General features: G+C 41.1%; 1 protein-coding gene across 13 annotated transcripts in view; it reads left to right on the top strand.

Annotated features, from left to right (window-relative positions):
- The window catches only part of CEP170 (centrosomal protein 170), a 108,956-nt gene that overhangs the window by 76,842 nt on the left and 13,556 nt on the right, over window positions 1-18,558 (top strand). For 10 of the 13 annotated variants that reach the window (XM_080650922.1, XM_080650920.1, XM_080650921.1 and 7 more), the window contains 2 exons: window positions 515-2,341; window positions 10,561-10,795. In XM_080650922.1, the coding sequence (XP_080507048.1) occupies window positions 515-2,341; window positions 10,561-10,795 (2,062 nt within the window). The remainder of the gene's footprint in view (window positions 1-514; window positions 2,342-10,560; window positions 10,796-18,558) is intronic. The other 3 variants (XM_080650923.1, XM_080650928.1, XM_080650926.1) reach the window with 1 other exon arrangement.

Raw genomic sequence — 18,558 nt, 5'->3', positions numbered from 1 at the left:
CTTTGGAAATCCAATTTATTCTCTCGGGTAGATAAGACGCTTATTAAAAACTAGGTATATTCTTCTTCCTTACCATGTCATTGAAAGTATAGCAAGTAAACAGGGTTATTAGGCATTCTTTGTGCAATTCTGTAATCTGCTAGTTAGAGTCTGTTGTCTTGAGCAGAACTTAGAGGATGGGATAAGTCACAAAAGCAAGAGTGACCACGGTGAGCTTCCATAAAACACGTTAAAAGTCAAGGAAGCAGCAGACGTACGTTTCGGATCAGACGACCCTCATTTTCATCTCGTACAGTTTACTTTCCTGACTCCCTGGTCAGTCATCTGCCTGTTACTGCCCTTGGCACTGTACTTGCCTTTTAAACTACTCTGTCACAATGCTGGCTTATTTAGTCAAAGTTTTATTTTATACTTAAGCCATTGCTTCACTTACACTTCAAAACCTAGTGTAATATGGTGTTATTTGTATTTTCACTTTTGGCCCTGATTTCTGCCTTGTGGTTTTTCTTTGCAGATGCAGATATCAGTGAGTCTGGCATTTCCGTGAGAAGCAGCGGCTCCGCAGCCTCCCTGGCTGGGCATGGAGAGAGGAGGCGGCGGACCCTTCCCCAGCTTCCCAATGACGAAAAGGCTCTTGAGAGCTCCAGAGCCAAGGCTCTGACGCCGAGGTCGGAGATCGGGGAAAAGCAGGACACGGAGCTCCAGGAGAAAGAGGCCCCGGCACAGGTATACCAGAAAGACAGACAAGATGCTGACAGAGCCCTGGGCAAGGTGAACAGGGCGGTCAATGGGGAGACCCTGAGAACCGGCGGAGATCACAAAGCCCTCCTGCACTTAGCCATCTCCTCTCCTGGGAAGGAGAAAAATGAACCTGACAAGGAAGCTTCTTTGGTTAAGCAAACATTAGCCAAAATTCAGCACCAGGAGCCAACGGAACAGGCACAGTGGGCACCTACTAAATTATCTTCCAAAAATGCGTCGGGTCCAGTAGAGAGAAGTAGGGAGGAGTCCCTTAAACAGGAGTCACAGCCTCAAGAAAAAATCCCAGGACATCCTGCGAGCAAAGGAGAGAGGGCGATCCAAAGTGAGGGCAAGCGAAGAAAAGCCGATGAGCTGAAAGGCCACCCTCCTAAGGGCGGAGACAAGAAGGAGTCTTCCAAGCCCTTAGTGCGACAAGGAAGCTTCACCATAGAGAAGCCCAGCCCAAACGTCCCCATCGAGCTGATCCCCCACATAAACAAGCAGACGTCATCGACGCCCCCTTCCTTAGTGTTGGCATCCGCCAGTAGACTGCGCGACAGAAGTGACTCCATGGATGCTGACTCCAGTCTGGACACAACCCTCATTCTGAAAGACACAGAAGCAGTCATGGCTTTTCTAGAAGCGAAACTGCGAGAAGATAATAAAACTGATGAAGGCCCAGATACCCCCAGTTATAATAGAGACAACTCGATTTCCCCGGAATCTGATGTGGACACAGCCAGTACCATCAGCCTGGTTACTGGAGAGACGGAAAGGAAGTCAACCCAAAAGCGAAAGAGTTTCACCAGCCTCTACAAGGACAGGTGCTCCTCAGGGTCTCCGTCCAAGGATGTTGCCAGGTCCTCTTCCGGTGCCAGGGAGAAGGTGGAGAAGAAAACAAAAGGCCGCTCCACGGATGTAGGGTTGAGAGCAGACGGGCGGAAATTTGTCCAGTCCAGCGGGCGCATGCGACAGCCTTCGGTAGACTTAACAGACGATGACCAGACCTCCAGCGTACCTCATTCTGCCATCTCTGACATTCTGTCATCTGATCAGGAGACTTACTCTTGTAAACCCCTCGGAAGGACTCCACTTACCGCAGCTGATGAACACGCACATTCCAAGCTGGAGGGAAGCAAGGGGACCAAGTCCAAGGCTTCTCCAGTGGCCCCCGGCTCAGCCAGTAAGTCCACCACCCTCCCCAGGCCACGGCCCACCAGGACTTCCCTCTTGCGCCGAGCCCGACTTGGGGAAGCTTCAGACAGTGAACTTGCCGATGCTGACAAAGCATCTGTTGCTTCTGAAGTGTCCACAACAAGTTCAACGTCAAAACCCCCCACGGGAAGGCGGAGCATCTCGAGGATTGATTTGTTGGCTCAGCCTCGGAGAACCAGGCTCGGCTCACTGTCCGCTCGCAGCGACTCGGAGGCGACCATCTCTAGGGGTAGTGCCTCTTCAAGGACCGCAGAAGCCATCATTAGAAGTGGAGCCAGACTAGTCCCGTCGGATAAATTTTCTCCGAGAATTCGAGCCAACAGCATCTCTCGGCTCTCAGACTCCAAGGTCAAAAGTATGACCTCAACGCATGGCTCACCTTCAGGTAAATTGGATCCAGATATTTTATAATACTAGCATATTTATTTTGTGTTGTGGGACTTCTGTTTCAAAAAATTAAATCTCCAGTGTTTCCCCAGTATTCAACAGGAAGGTTACTCTAGAAAGGGTCTTTTCCTCTAAAAATTCTTTTAGCTTTGTAAGTAGAAAATTCGGAAGTTACATACACTTCCAATCAATATCCTGGAGTAAAATAGAGATTTCAAAATTAGACATATACTGAACTGATCTTGGAGATTTAATTGTCTAGTTGGTGAGATATCTGGATTTGTCTGTCAAAATTAGATAGGAATTATCTGGTTTAGACCAGAGGAATTAGCATTTTGCTCCTAAAAGCATGTGTTTAACTTTCCAATATCCTCACCTAATTCCAAGTCCTTATGAACCTGAAGAAAAGCACTCTGCCTTTTATTACTCCTTTCAGAGCTGAATGAAATCATCAGTATTTTACCCCTTTTTTCCCCTATTTATTTTGAAATGTCATATGCCTTTACTTATACTTTAAAAATTAGAGCTGTTGATGGTCGGGCAGGTGAAACTAACCCTTGATTTATTTCAGTGGAAGAAGATGGATTCATTAAGAAGTCCCTAAGCACCTGGGTCAGAGTGGGCTATAGAAATGTACAGCTTCTGAGCAGCATCTCACAAAGCATTATCATACTTAACCACATCACCAGCTGTCATTAACATAATCTTTATAAAAACTACATATCCCCCACCAGATTTTAACTGCTTCTGGCACGTTTGTCTGTTTCTGTACTTCGCATTGAGAGCTGAAGCCCGTGGAAATACTCGTGGCCCCTTTGGCCCTGAGACAGATATTTGTGTGTCCTGTAGACATGGTCTTATTACTTCATAATCAGCCTCAGATGTGGGTGTGGCTGAAAAGGCCCGCCTGGGGGCTGGGGGGAGCCAGATGTTAAAAACTTGAAGGTTCGTTATCCTCAGACAGGAAGTACCTCAGTGAGCGCTAAGTCCTGGGTGAGAGTGACGGCAAAGTCGGTAGGCAGTCTTTTTATTTTTACATCTGCACAGTACAGCCTGCAAGACCCAAAACTAAGCACTGTTCATGTGCCACTTTTTTTCATTTTTATTCCTCCTCTTCTCTCTTCGCTGCTGCTTCCTCCACGCTATTCACCTTTCCATCTCTGTCCTGGTCGGGAGGTGTGGTGATGGTGGTCGTACCTGTGGTAGGAATGAGTGTAGGCTGAAGATAGCATATACTCATGGTTCCACACAGAATACGTGCATTTTCCCCAATGCCCCACCCTCTTGTTTCTACACTTCAAGTTTTAGTTGGTGGTTCATAGATTGATTGCCAAGTATTTTTAAATGTTTTTATTGATTTTAGAGAGAAAGGGAGAGGGAGAGAGAAATATCGATGTGAGATGAACATCCCATCAGCTGTCTCCTGCATGCCCCCTACTGGGGATCAAGCCCACAACATGGGCATGTGTCCTGACTGGGAATCAAGCTGGTGATCTCTTGGTGCATGGGTTGCCGCTCAATCCACTGAGCCACACCAGCCGGGCTGATTACCAAGTATTTTAAACTAACTACTACTCTCCCTTGGTTTATGTTTACTCAGCGTTATTCTGTTGTTCCTATGGCTCTACCTCTTCAACTCACGTTTGCTTTGTGCCCCATTCTGTGGGGTGTCCTCTGACAAAACTGCGCGTTTTGTTACCTCATCTCTAAGTTTCAGTACTCCCCTGTCCTGACATAGGCTGTAACGTGGGCTGTGTGTCACCCACTTGCACTGGACACCTCTCCCTCTGTCCTCGTTGTAGCTCTTAACACGTGAGCGATCTGGGGCTGCTCCTCAGCGTCTAACTTAAGGGCTTATTTGAGATGCAAACCAGACATGACAACTTCAGCAAGTCTAAGAGACGCTGTAAGATGTCACATTACACTCACGTCTTTAAGGATGAGTGTTGTTCTGGCTTCTTTGAACACAGAGCTTGACAAACATGCGGTTTTCTATGTCCATAAAGTACCTGAATTGTTCACTGACATTCTCTAGGGCAAATTGAGGTATGAGATTCTGGCCTTCTTCAGACTTTATAGCAGTGTATTAAATAATTAAAATCTGCCCTAACCAGTTTGGCTCAGTGGATAGAGCATCAGCCTGCAGACTGAAGGGTCCCGGGTTCGATTCCGGTCAACGGCATGTACCTTGGTTGCACACATACCCGGTGGGGAGTGTGCAGGAGGCAGCTGATCGATGTTTCTCTCTCATCGATGTTTCTAACTCTCTATCTCTCTCCCTTCCTCTCTGTAAAAAATCAATAAAATATATTTTAAAAATAATAAAAATAAATAAATAATTAAAATCATGGGGTTTAACAGCTAGCAGAGTTATTCCGTTTAGGTAGCTAAGGCAAGAGATGAAATCACCTGCTCTGGTCACATAGCTATGAAGGGACAGGATGAGAATCCAGAGCGGGACTCCATTGGGTTATTACCAGGGGCGCATACAAGGCCAGTACACAACATGAAGGTCTTCGCAATTCTGATGTTTTACCAAGTTCATGTTCTTCCTGATGCCACATTCCCAGTCAGGACCCAGGGTTGTACATCAGATTCTCTCAAGATGCACACTTATATTTTATCTACAAAGACAGTGGCCAGAACATGTCCGTCAGTGGCAAAATATTCAAGTAGCTACATGGGGTAGGTAGTTAAAAAACAGACAAACATACTTTTATAATGTTGCTAATTGAATTATCTTTGATATTATGACATTTGTACTTAAGATAATCATAATATCTTGAGTGGAAAAAGAAAATAAAATTCTTAGCTTCTGAAATATGATTTAAAGGAATATGTGATCAGTGTTGCCATGCACACTATAAACTTTAAAAATCTTAATATCTGAACCTAGAGCCTATGATAGAGCCCAAATTGGCATATGTAAAAATAAATCTGTAATAATTCAGATTTCATATTTTAGGCTATACCTAAAAAGTTTTTCAAAGAAATATATATGATAAAAACAGAAGAAGGGAAATCTCTGGTTAGTGAAGGTTTTTTAATACTTCTTTAATTCTGATGTAATATACTTCTAGTTTAACTAGTTTTTTCTCAAAAATATTCCTTCAGTTAACCTTTAATATTGTTATGTAGAAATGTCTAGATCTATATTAAAAATGTATATTTTAAACTAAGTACCCTGAATTGTCAAAATAAAGCAGGTGATTTTCATTATGTTTTAAGTACACAGTCTAAAAAATAAAAACAGCACATTAATATCCTTAGAATTTTTTTAGGCTGCTTTCCCTTTTTTATTCTAGTCCTCAAATTTATAGATGGGAGGGGTTAGATGTTGGCTATTCATGGCTTGAGTCATTTGTCAGGGATCTTTTCCTCAATGATCTTATTGCTACATGCTCGTAAAAAACACATATGAAACATGTTTGTGGTTTAATTTTCCACAAAAGTATTATATGAGGCATGAAGATGTGGTGCTTGTCTGAAATGCTTTTGTTACATCTATAAATGTGCATGTGTTTTAAAGGCAACAAAATTTTGGTACCAGTAAAAGAAATCAGACCATTCGTAGATAAATGATTCTAATAACTTTTCCATTTTTAATTTTCTAGATCATGGTATGTTTTTATAGTGACCATAGTTTATTACTTCCACAAGAAGGAAGTGTTGCATAATTGTATAACTAAAATAAGCTTATAATTAATGTAGCTGAGAGAACTTTCAGGTGAGCTATGAAACTAATTAAGGCCATCTTAGAACTTTCTCTCATTTTATTGCATGTGCATCATCACACCAACCAAGAAACCTCTACCAGAGACTGGCCTTTCAAATACCTCCATACAGATTTTCAATCTAATGATTTATCTGAAATGCCTTAGTAATGCCAAGATATCAAATAAGCCTAATGATATCAAATTAAACTTAATTCTGTAAATGATTTTACCTAGGCAGAATAAAATTCAAGAGGCTGAAGTAACATTTTTCTTCAACACAGAGAGAAATCTGAAAGTCTATTGTTCTATGAGAAATTGAGGATGCCTTTTTTTAAAAAAATTTAGTCTAACTGGAAATAATTTTTCAAAAAATAGAGATTTTCTAGCATTTACTTGTCACTCGATCAGAATAGTAAGGGATGAGTTTTGAACTCGGAGTCGGTGGACTGGGCTTTGCGTTAAATAAGGCAGGGCCTCTCTGGTTGTCTGTCCTCTTTTTAGACTATCTAATGTCTAAGGCCATTCTGTTCCACAGTTCTGTGAAATACGTAGGCATTGGGGGAAGTTTGAAGTTTCTTTTGCAAGAACTAGCAGATTATGGAGATTTTCTTCAGATAAATGTAGAGCTGCTATCGTTAGGAAGAAAGGCAAAAGGTATTAAAAGAAGTTCTTTGAGAAACAGCAGGTCAGAGGTCCTGGTATTAAAGTCTCTTTCCCGCCCCTTTTCCCCCGCAGTCCTTTCTCTCTGTTTTAACTTCAGTCTGTGCTGTTACTAGACAAGCTGCGGGGTCTCCAGAGGCACCTGAGCTTTGCAGCCTAGTACACTGTGTATGGTGTGTTTTCCACTGGAAAACTAACCCTTAATTACTGCAAGAGCAATCAATTTCATTTCTCTGCTACATCCCGCTTCCTTTCTTTCTCATTTTACCCTCAGTTTTAGGAGAACAAACCTAGATATGTTACCTTTCTGTTTTTAAAATATGTTTTCTTCTTTTGGTTGCTTTTTCTTTTAAAGATGTTCTTAAAAGCTATCACCATTCTTACTGGCTTCTTAAAGAGACCTAAAAAAATACGTGGAAAGTTTATGAATCCTATCTAATATGTGCAAATTGACCATCACTCCAACACACAAGATGGCTGCCCCCATGTGGACACAAGATGGCCACCATAAGATGGCCAGCAGGGGAGGGCAGTTGGGGGCGATCAAATCTGCAGGGGAGGGCAGTTAGGGGTGACCAGGCCGGCAGAGGAGGGAAGTTGGGGGCAACTGGGCCTGCAGGGAAGGGCAGTTGCGGGGGACCCAGGCCTGCAGGGGAGAGCAGTTGTGGGGGACCAGGCCTGCAGGGGAGGGCAGTTAGGGGTGACCAGGCCTGCAAGGGAGGGCAGTTAGGGGCAAACAGGCTGGCAGGGGAGCAGTTGGGCATCAATCAGGCTGGCAGGGGAGTGGTTAGGCGGTGATCAGGCTGGCAGGCAGAAGCAGTTAGGGGCAATCAGGAAGGCAGGCAGGCGAGCAGTTGGGAGCCAGCAGTCCTGGATTGTGAGAGGGGTCCCAGATTGGAGAGGGTGCAGGCTGGGCTAAGGGACACATACACCCCATGCACAAATTTCGTGCACCAGGCCTCTAGTTTCTTATGAAAAGAAAGTGTTTCTTTTATTTATTTTTCTCTAAAATGTCTCTACTGTTTTCTGACCTTGAAACTCAGATTACTAAAAGTTCATTCTAGTGTGGCTCTGCTTATATACTGTCACATGGTGTGTAACACACATTAGTAGCATGTGGTCTCCGTTTCTCATTCTGCTTTCCTGCGCTCTGCCACTCATGAACTATATCAGCTATTGTGGCCATTCTTTCTAAATTGCCTCTAAATTGGTCCCATCATACCTGCTTCTGGTTTCGTATCTTCTACAGTTTATTAAAACAAAGTCTTTGTTGTTGGTATTGCTCTTTCCAAACAATTTTCAATAATGGGTATGGTTACCATAGTTTCCAAATCAAAAATCGAATTTTAATCTAACAAATGATCTTTTCCTTATTTAAGCATTTCCTTTTATGAATAATATTCTAAGGTACCAAATGAAATGCCTTTAATGAAAAGTATCGAATTTCTTCTGCCATATTACTGATGTTTTTAGCCGTATTTTAATTGGTTTTCTATATTTCTGTTTTTTTCCTAAAACCAATTTGCTCTTATTTCTAAACTTCTCTGAAAATCATTTTCAGGTTCTCAGGGTCAGTTTCATTAGGGAGTTTTCAAATGAGTAAATATCTACCATGGTAAAGTATTACTTACGTTAATGATAAGTTATGATATTAAAATCAGAAATTATATTTAATCCACCCTTCAAAACACTAATTAATTTCCTAGAGTTCTGTATATGTGTTTGCATACACTTCTATAGACAGCCATGAAGTTTCTGCGTATCTTCATTCTCTTATACCCACGACTAGTTCTGAGTGCCAGGCGCTTCAAATAGGATGTCAGTCAGGACAAATGGATAGTCTCTGATTTATGGCATATTCCTGATTGCAGATGTCTCTCTTTTATCTGAGAGCCAGATCAGGTATCCAATTTATCTCCGAGCCAACTCAGCCTTACAGGGCTCCATGCAAAAATGTAGTTGGGGAGGAAAGGGCAGGAAAGATATAAATTCGAGGGGAATAAGAGGAAGGAATTCTAGACTTCACCAACCTATGCAGCCCATGGTCAGTTTCTGCTTTTTTGTTGTGTTTTTTTTTTTTTAATACATTTTTATTGATTTCAGAGAGGAAGTGAAAGGAAGAGAGAGAGAGAGATGTCAGTGATGAGAGAGAATCACTGATCAGCTGCCCCCTGCACACCCCACACTGGGGATTGAGCCCACAACCTGGGCATGTTCCCTGACTAACTGTGGCCTCCTGGTTCATAGGTTGACAATCATTGAGCCACACCAGCCGGGCCAGTTTCTGTTTTTAATGAGAGAAAGAGAAAAATGTTACTAATACTATTAGCAATTGGGACTTACAGCAGGGGTTAAGGTTTTGTTACTTTGAACCCAAAGCTTTTTATTAGGTTTTTCCTAATTCAAGAAAAGCAGATGGTCATATCCAGGAATTTATTTATTTATTTAAAAATATGAAACAGCCCTAGCCAGTTTGGCTCAGTGGGAAGAGCGTCAGCCTGCGGACTGAAGGGTCCCACATTCGATTCCGGTCAAGGGCACGTGCCTAGATTGCGGGCTCAATCCCCAGTGTGGGGGTTGCAGGAGGCAGCCGATCAATGATTCTCTCTCATCACTGATGTTTCTGTCTCTCTCTTCTTCTCCCTTCCTCTCTGAAATCAATAAAAATATATCTTTTTTAAAAAAATATATGAAACATTTGTAACCAGATAACCTTCTAAGTGCTAGCTATTTACTGGTGAATTACACAGGCATAGTTCCTGCCCTCATGGAGTGTATTGTAACTGTAAATTAGCCATCATCTCTCTGTGTGTTTTTTAAATATATTTTTATTGATTTGGGAGAGGGAGAGAGAGATAGAAACATCAATGATGAGAGAGAATCATTGATCGGCTGCCTCCTGCACGCCCCACACTGGGGACAGAGCCCGCAGTCCAGGCCTGTGCCCTGACCAGAAATCGAACCGTGACCTCCCGGTGCATAGGTCGACGCTCAACCACTGAGCCACGCTGGCCAGGCATCTCTCTGTTTTTTAACCTCTATTTATGCTTCACAAATTATGTTGGATTCTTGTAACAGTCGCGGTGAAGTGTCTGCGTTGATTTGTCTGCCGGTTTTCAATGTGCTCTCCTGTGCTAAATGTCAGTGGTTGTGAGCGGAGCCTGCGGAGTTCTGCTCCCCGTAGCTTCTAGGCCATTGTCTACTTCACCATCTGCTTTCTGTGTCAAAGCAGCGGCTTGTACAGAAGATGCTTTGTCGTGCTTTTACATGTAAACAGATTCTTTCCAATCAGAGCATAACAGGATGTTGAGTGACAGAGGTAATGTTTTTTTTCTGCCATAATTTCCACGCAGGAATTATGCACGTGTGTATGTTGGGAAAAGAGGGTTTCTGTCATCTCCATGTTGAAAGTCCATGTGGCATGAAGAAATCTTTTCCCTTAATTTATTTTTGTTGTTGTTATTGTTGCTGTCATTTTTTAAAAATCCACATCTTCACTCGAATGAGAAATATTTGCGGTTAAAAAGTACCTACGTTAAACATGTATGAATAGAGCTTGCGTAGTTGTTTACCATTAGTGACTTTTTCATCTGAATGTTTATTCACCATATTACAGAAAACAGTTTCGATTATTTTTAATTGTCCATTGTTTTTAATTTACCAAACTGTAATGTTTTATCTTTAAGGAGTAGTAGACTTACGTTTATTTGTGAGGTATGTGTATGTCAGTTATTGAAAATCGTGATGTGCTCTCATAGTGTTTTTGAAATTGTGATTTTTTACTTTATCTCCTTTAACAGATGATATAATAATTCTTTTTTTAACAATTAAACTAATTTAGTAAATTCAAGATGGAGGCGCTTTCCTACTGATTATGCTTCCACCTCAGAAGATGAATTTGGATCAAACCGTAACTCCCCTAAACATACTCGTCTACGTACTTCTCCAGCCCTGAAAACGACACGATTGCAGAGCTCTGGGTCAGCCATGCCTACGAGTTCTTCGTTCAAACACCGGATAAAAGAGCAGGAAGACTACATCCGAGACTGGACTGCTCATCGAGAGGAGATAGCCAGGTTGGTGTCAGTGGGTTCTCTTGAAGGGTGGACATTGGGTGCCAGCATTTCAACGTGGTGACCAGGTTTAGCTTTCACTTGATCTGTCCTAACAGCCCCGAGGTGAGATCCACAGGTGACTGTGAACTTGGTTTACTCTCCATTCATTTTTGTTTTCCTCTCGTATTTCCAATGCCGGTGTCACTAACATATTGTGGAATGAATATCTTCTGATTACTTTTTTATTTATAATAGAGATGCTGATGAGTCAATATAATTTTGAGAGGTAGTTAGTATCAGCTCTACATAATTGGAAGAATTGCACAGCTAAATTTTTTATTACAAGAGGTAATAGTGTACTTGTTAGAGGTATGTGGTTAATGTTCTCTGTGAAGAATTAGAGTAGGCAGATTGTACTCACATTTATGAGTTTATTAAGTATAGTCAGCCCTTTAATTAATCCAAATATGTTTATTTTCTATGTTAAATACATTTATTGTAACCATTTGGTTAATATAATAAAAAGTAAAATTCAGATGTGATTTTTAATTGATAACTTGTGGGTGAACATTGAGAGAGGCTATAATCAAACATGCTATAGTGATTAAAATATAATTTTTTTAAAGCTTGTAAGATATTAGGGGAATTTTATTGCCGTATACCTATGTTACCTAAATGTTTTCATCATATCCATGCAAAAATTATCAAGTTTTACACTTGGCAACATTATTAAAGAATTATATATTAGTCCATAGGTGCTTTAAAAAAAAACACAATAAACTTATAACATAATGGTCATTATCTCTTTTTTCTTTGCTCTAGTGACTCCTATAAATTGTGTCTTTTATGCTTATTGTTTTAATGTAATGTTTAGAGTTTTTAATGATGATTTACTTGTAATTGCTTTTAATTCCTAGACAACATGCTTTTAATACCATCGTGCTGCTTAAACATTGTTACGTTACCATACAAGTGGCATTTTTTGAGAATAACTATTGAAGCCTGGTAAGCCAATTGCAGTTAGAGGAAGGGCATGAAGTCTACGGGCCCACAGAGTTCCTGTAGTGAGGGCCACAGCTGGCCTTAGCTGGCCTTGCTCTTGTCTCATCGTTTGGTCCCTTCCGGCGGAGATTTCCCACCGCACAAGTTCAGGTGCTGCCTGACGTACCAGGGTGCCTGTCTGCTTCCTCTCAGGAGCCTCCCCTCTCAGGCTCTCAGACCAAACGAGAACAACTAACCACCTTCTTGGCCAAACCCACATCCCTGCCCGCAAACAGAAAAGAATGCAATGGGAGAGTGAACGAGAACTGTGTGGTATAGTTTCACTGGGTTCCATTGCGTTATTCTGTGCATTGTATTACTACTGTCTATGTGTACTGTATTATCTAGAGCAGGACTCCACGGCCAGGCCAAGTAACCCTTAATGGTTTTATGCCTTTTCGCTGTAGTTTGTCCGTAGCACTATAATAATAAAATGTACCTTTGAAATTTTAACTTTTCGAGGTATATTTTTCCACCATATATGTCAGAGCCAGAGAAGGTATTTTGTTTGTTTATTTGTTTTCAGGAATTAATAAAGGGCGGGGGGGGGGGGGTGCCCCCGAGAGGAAGGATAGAAAGCGAGGTATGCCTGTACATACACATAGTCCCCATCCACTCAACAAAGAAATCTTCACCAGCTCCTGTGAGTGAAACAGTGCTTAGCTGAGTGGACTGTGAAGGTGACTGAGACGTGGGTGTCCTCAGAGAGTTCACTGTCCAAAGAAGGAGGCAAAGGTGTGTGTAACTGATAGAAGGCAGAGTGATGTGAGAGGGTTAAAAAGTAGGAAGTTTTGCTCAAGTATAAGAGTGAAGGTGGCCTGGCTGGCGTGGCTCAGTGGTTGAGCATCGACCTATGAACCAGGAGATCACGGTTTGATTCCAGGTCGGGGCACATGCCCAGGTTGTGGTCTTGGTCCCCAGTGTGGGGTGTGCAGGAGGCAACCATCGATGATTCTCTCTCATCATTGATGTTTCTATCTCTCTCTCCATCTCCCTTCCTCTCTGAAATCAATAAAAATATATTTGGGGCGGGCGGAGTGAAGGTGAATAATTAATGGATGACCAGGCTGAAGACAGCGCAAGCCAGCTCCCTAATGGGAGGCTGTGAATGCCAGCTCAGGAGGGTGCATGTTGTTTTATGTGCTTTGAAGGTGTTTAACAGGAAGGCCTTGTACAGAAGTGTTTCAGAGGGAAGAGCCTAAAGACAGACTAGTGATCTGTCCCAGAAGTTGATGTGAGGTTTTGAAGACCGGAGAGTGTTAATGAGGGAACAAAGAATGAGAGCTACGGAGGTGTGATAATAGACAGCATTAGCTGATTGCCAGAACAGGGAGGTGGAATTAACAATGATTCCACGGTGGTTCAATGGGATGTTGATAAGAGTAAGGAACATAAAAGGCAACGAGAGAGAAGCTTTATTTTTGCCATTGGCTTTAAGGTGCCTGTGGGACAACCATGTGGGAAGGTCTAGCAGATAGAACTCAGGCTCTGAAATATAGGAAGCAGAAGAGAGCTGGAATCCTGGTTGAGGAAGTGCAGAAAGGAACATGCTTAGAGCTGTGGTAGTGGCTGATACTGCCAGGAAACGGTGGGGGGACAGAATACTGCTGAAGTCTGAGGGATAACCTACATGACGGGGATGCGGTATAGCCAGGTGGTCAAGAGCATGGACTCTGGAATCAGTACTTCTAGGTTCAAATTGTCCTCTACAAGGTCTCCGTTACCCTGGGCAAGTTCAGTAACTGTTCTAGTGACCTCAGGTATAAAATGGACATCATAGTTCCAACTTGAGAGAGTTGACAAACTGATGCACATATATACCCGAGCCTGACATAGAAGAAGCTATCGATAAATGTTATATGTGTGTAGCTGGAGTGGCTCAGTGGTTGAACATCGACCTATGAACCAGGAGGTCACAGTTCAATTCCCAGTCAGGGCACATGCCCAGGTTGAGGGCTCGATTCCCAGTAGGAAGCAGCTGATCAATGATTCTTTCTCATTGATGTTTCTGTCTCTCTCCCTCTCCCTTCCTCTCTGAAATCCATTAAAAAAATATTTTTTAGAAATGTTATATTTGAGTGGGTAAGGTATATACTCAAATATGGTTATATTTTTATTTCATATTTAGAACTTTATATTTTTTATATTTAGAACTTCATTGTAATCTTCCAATTTTCTGTACATCTTATAATTTGAATTTATGAGACTCCAGATATAACTGGAGTTTCAGAATTGACATTAAATTTTTATAACTTATAAAATACTTTGTTAGGTTTTGCCTTGTTTGTACCTAAGAATCTCAGCCAGAGTTTTGTTTGCATTTTCAGTCCAAACACAATTATTTTTAAATGTTGTTTTGTTCTGACAGTAACAACACTGGTGCAGTAGTGGTCTGGTTTTTTTAAAATAATGAAATGTTTATTAAATAAATGTGTCCCAGAAAACCCACCAGTCCTACTGCCTGATTTGATTTAACTCCAAAGTAGAGTCATCTGATATTTCAAGACAAGAGGAAAAAAGGCTTTTGTTATTACTAAATCTTTTACACATAATATTTTTATTAGTGAAATTCAAATAAAAGGAATACTGAGCAAATATATTTTAAAATGATTTAAAATATCTGTGTTTTATATTTTTCAAGCCTAAAATATTTACAATTAAAATTATGAATATGTTTAATGTTAACAGTAAAAACCCAAACTGCTTGTAATTTTAATACTTTACTAAAAGCTTTTTCTTTGGGTTTGTTTTGTTTTTGTAAGAGCTGGTTTAATTTTGTGACCAGAATTAAGTGATGTGGGTTTCCTTATAGTCAGTAAAGCAATGTAATGAAATACATTTATGCATTACAATCTATTTTAATTTTAAAAAGCCTTTTAATTGCACCATAAAAGATATACTACATTTGGGTGTGTGGGTGGAGGTGAGCTTTGAAAATACTAAAGTATTATTTGTTTTGGAGAAAAGACTATAAAGGTAAAAATTTCCTTATCAGGCAATAACTATGTATCTGCTCAGTTTTAAGACCTGATTTATTGGTTCAAAGTATGAAAGTGTAGGGCCATGGTCGGCAAACTGAGGCTCGCGAGCCACATGCAGCTCTTTGGCCCCTTGAATGTGGCTCTTCCACAAAATACCACGGCCTGGGCAAGTCTATTTTGAAGAAGTGGCATTAGAAGAAGTTTAAGTTTAAAAAATGTGGCTCTCAAAAGAAATTTCAATCGTTGTACTGTTGGTATTTGGCTCTGTTGACTAATGAGTTCGCCGACCACTGGGTAGGGCCAACCTGTTTCTTTAATTCTGTTGGGCTAGGCCAGCTCCAAACAGCAAGAATGGGAACAGGACACCCGTCCTCAAGTTCAAATATCAGCTACTCTTCCGTTTGCATAGTTTTTCAACATTTCCTAGTACTTTGCTTTCATCATAGTCTCTGACCTGAAGGCACCTTATGCTACTTGCACTATCTCAAATATTGCTCATTGAATAAGGACTTTGTGTCTCTGGTGGAAATGGGATGTTTAATGTTTTTCCATTAAATTGTTCTCATTCAATTAGGAAATGTTTGATGGCCAACAGTATGGTGAGACCTTCAAAGTCATCCTCTTGCCATTACCTTTTTATTTATGACTTGCTCAATTTATTTGAAGCATCTTCATAAGCCTGTCTTTAAGACTCTTTCTACATTTCACCAAATATAACTTATCGTTGATGCTAAGCTAGCATTTGGAGTTAGTTTTATTGACAATAATGGGATGTACCTTTTTTAAAATAATCAAATACCTACTCTTGTGACAGCCAGGATTAGATTCCATGTACTTTATCCCTCTAATTGGGCCATTTAATTGTTCTGGCTGCCGAAGAGAAGTCTCCAATTTCAGCTCATTATTATCCACCCTAAACCAGTCTTTTGTGGCTCCGATTCCCCATTTGTCCCAGGTCCCCATGCTTTCATTGACTGTCTGCACGAGATGTGGTTTGCCATAATTCTTTCATTGAGGTTTTGCAGTATTGGGTCAAAAGCCACCAACATGTAATAAATATACCTGACAGTTTCCAGCAAAAGAAGAGGAAGACCTTATCAGTAGGAAACTTGTGAGCATTCCCTATTGTCTATATGTAGGTTAAATATGTGAGTTAAACTTTAAGCCTGTTGAGAGCTTGACTTTTTCTCATGCTTTATTATAGTGTCAAATTCAACATAAGCCTGTCTGGAATGACCCTTAAAAATGTCCCTTCATAAACTAATTGTATATGATCATTTTTGTCATTTTAATACTAGGCTGGTGTGGTTCAATGGTTGAGCGTCGACCTATGAATCAGGAGGTCATGGTTCCATAAGGTCAGGGCACATGCCGGAGTTTGGGGCTCCATCCCCAGTAAGGGGGTGTGCAGGAGGCAGACAATCGGTCGATGATTCTCTCTTATCATTGATGTTTCTATCTCTTTTTCCCTCTCCCTTCCTCTCTGAAATCAATGAAAATATACAAATTTTTAAAAGAACAGGCATTGTAAGCTTGGGTTTAGAAATAAAGCACATACAAGAGTTGTAAAATATTTTATTAGCATAATCTAGAAGCATCACATAATTTGTAAGCTTAGATTTAACATGCATATGAATAGATTCATAACCTATATTGCATTATAAATTTGCTATTTCTACTTGAAGATATTCATTATTTTTTTATAATTTGCCTTTTACTAATACTGTTTTTAGTAGATGTTGAGAGTTTTAAGCAGTGTGGATTTAAATTTATTTAATGATCTATATTATTAAGTCAACTTTAAGATAGGAATTGCCATGCAAAGAAACAGCTGATGTATACACAGCATACGTGCAAATTAAAAGAAGGCTTGTTTGGTGCTTCTTGTACACACATTGAGTTGTTCATTTTAGTACAACGTGCGTAACGTGTTGAAATTGCTGTGGTCTGTGTTGTTTCTAATTAATTCAAACTGCTTTCTACAAATGTCAGAAATGTCATTGTACAAATGTCTGCTTAAAAAACCTTAAAAACAAATTTATTTTTGTGGGATTATTTTTTTATCTCGTTAAGCCTGGTTATCCTGTCTCTCGTCCTTGTTCTTTTATTTCAGGAAATTGCAAGAATTGGATAAATCATCTGAGGGTACACTTTAAACCTTTTCTCAAAAGCATTACATCAACATTGAACAAGTTTTTTAAAATTATATATGGAATGGTAATGTCAGATGTAGCATGACATAAAAAGATCTAGTTAGATCACTTACTATTTGTGACCTTAACCAAAAACTGGCCACATAACCTTGTCTAAGCCTCATTTTCCTCATCTGTAAAACAAGATGATAATATCTCTCTTACAGGTGGCTGTGAGAATTAAATGAGTTGATGAATATAAAGCTTTGTAATGCCGCTCATCCTATATAATAAAAGGCTAATATGCAAATCGACCGAACAGTGGAATGACCCGTCACTATGATGCTCACTGACCACTAGGGGGAAGACACTCAATACAGGAGCTGCCCCCTGGTGGTCAGTGCACTCCCACAGAGGGAGCACCGCTCAGCCAGAAGCTGGGCTCACAGCTGGCGAGCGCAGTGGCGGTAGCGGGAGCCTCTCCCACCTCCGTGGCAGCACTAAGGATGTCCGACTGCCGGCTTAGGCCCACCCCCCAAGTCGGACATCCCCCAAGGGCTCTCGGACTGCGAGGGGGCGCAGGCCAGGCTGAGGGACATCCCCCTTCCCCCGAGTGCACGAATTTTGTGCACTGAGCCTCTAGTTATAATATAATGGTTGTGATTATATTACATGTTTTATTGTAATGGTACTCATTACATTATTCTAAGCTTATTAGGGGGACCCTAACCGCTTCTTCGCCACTATAGCTCTGAGGGCCATGCACAGTGCCAGGCACATAATGAGGGACCAGGAAATATTCACTCTGGTAGATAAAACAGGAATTGACCACAGATCGCTTCTGTTGGGCATAAGCCTCAACCTCGCTTCTCTTTTTAAATTTATAGTTAAAATTTTATGCAAATACTCCATTCCTTGTAAGTCTGTCAAAGTAACATTTTTGCGTAAGTTAAAAACAAATGCTACGTTGTCCTTTGGATTTTAAAGTCGCAGGGAGCTTAAACAGGTATTCTTAGAATGTTCTGTCTTTTCAAAACCTTTCCTGTGGGAGCAGCCAACATTGAGTTCATGTGCAGCCGATGTTTGAAGTTGGAAACTTTGAAGTCATTGAATTGAAATCTTTTGGAGGAAAACATTAGTATCAGTGGTAGATTTTATGAGTTCCTCCCTCTTACAAACATAGCAGTAGCCCGCCTGGCATGGCTCAGTGGTTGAGCACCGGTGGCAGTTATTTAGTTCCTTATGGAAATGAGCTCATGTTCATAAAGAACGAAATAACTTATCAGCGATCATCAGAGGACCTGGGTGTGGCCCTGCCGGAGCTGCCTTTATGCTGTGTGGTCATGAGCGAGCCACTCAGCTTCTCTCAGAATGTGTCCTTGTCCATAACCAGTGAGATAAGTCCCCCTCACAAGAACGCTGTGGCCCTCGGATGACGTGTGTGTACTCTGAAGTGACGTACACAGGAGCGTAAAGTGCTCGCCGCAGTTCTTGTACCATGGACCCCTTTGGCCATCTGCGGGAGCTCCGGAGCTCTTCTCGGGATAATCTTCCTAAATCGTAAACGTGGAATTGCAAAGAAACACAATTACATTGAAATGCTGTATAGTTATCAAAACACCACTGAAGC

Source organism: Plecotus auritus (assembly GCF_963455305.1).
Source record: "Plecotus auritus genome assembly, chromosome: 14".
NCBI classification, from domain to species: domain Eukaryota; kingdom Metazoa; phylum Chordata; class Mammalia; order Chiroptera; family Vespertilionidae; genus Plecotus; species Plecotus auritus.
This window is presented reverse-complemented; position numbering and strand designations above follow the sequence as displayed.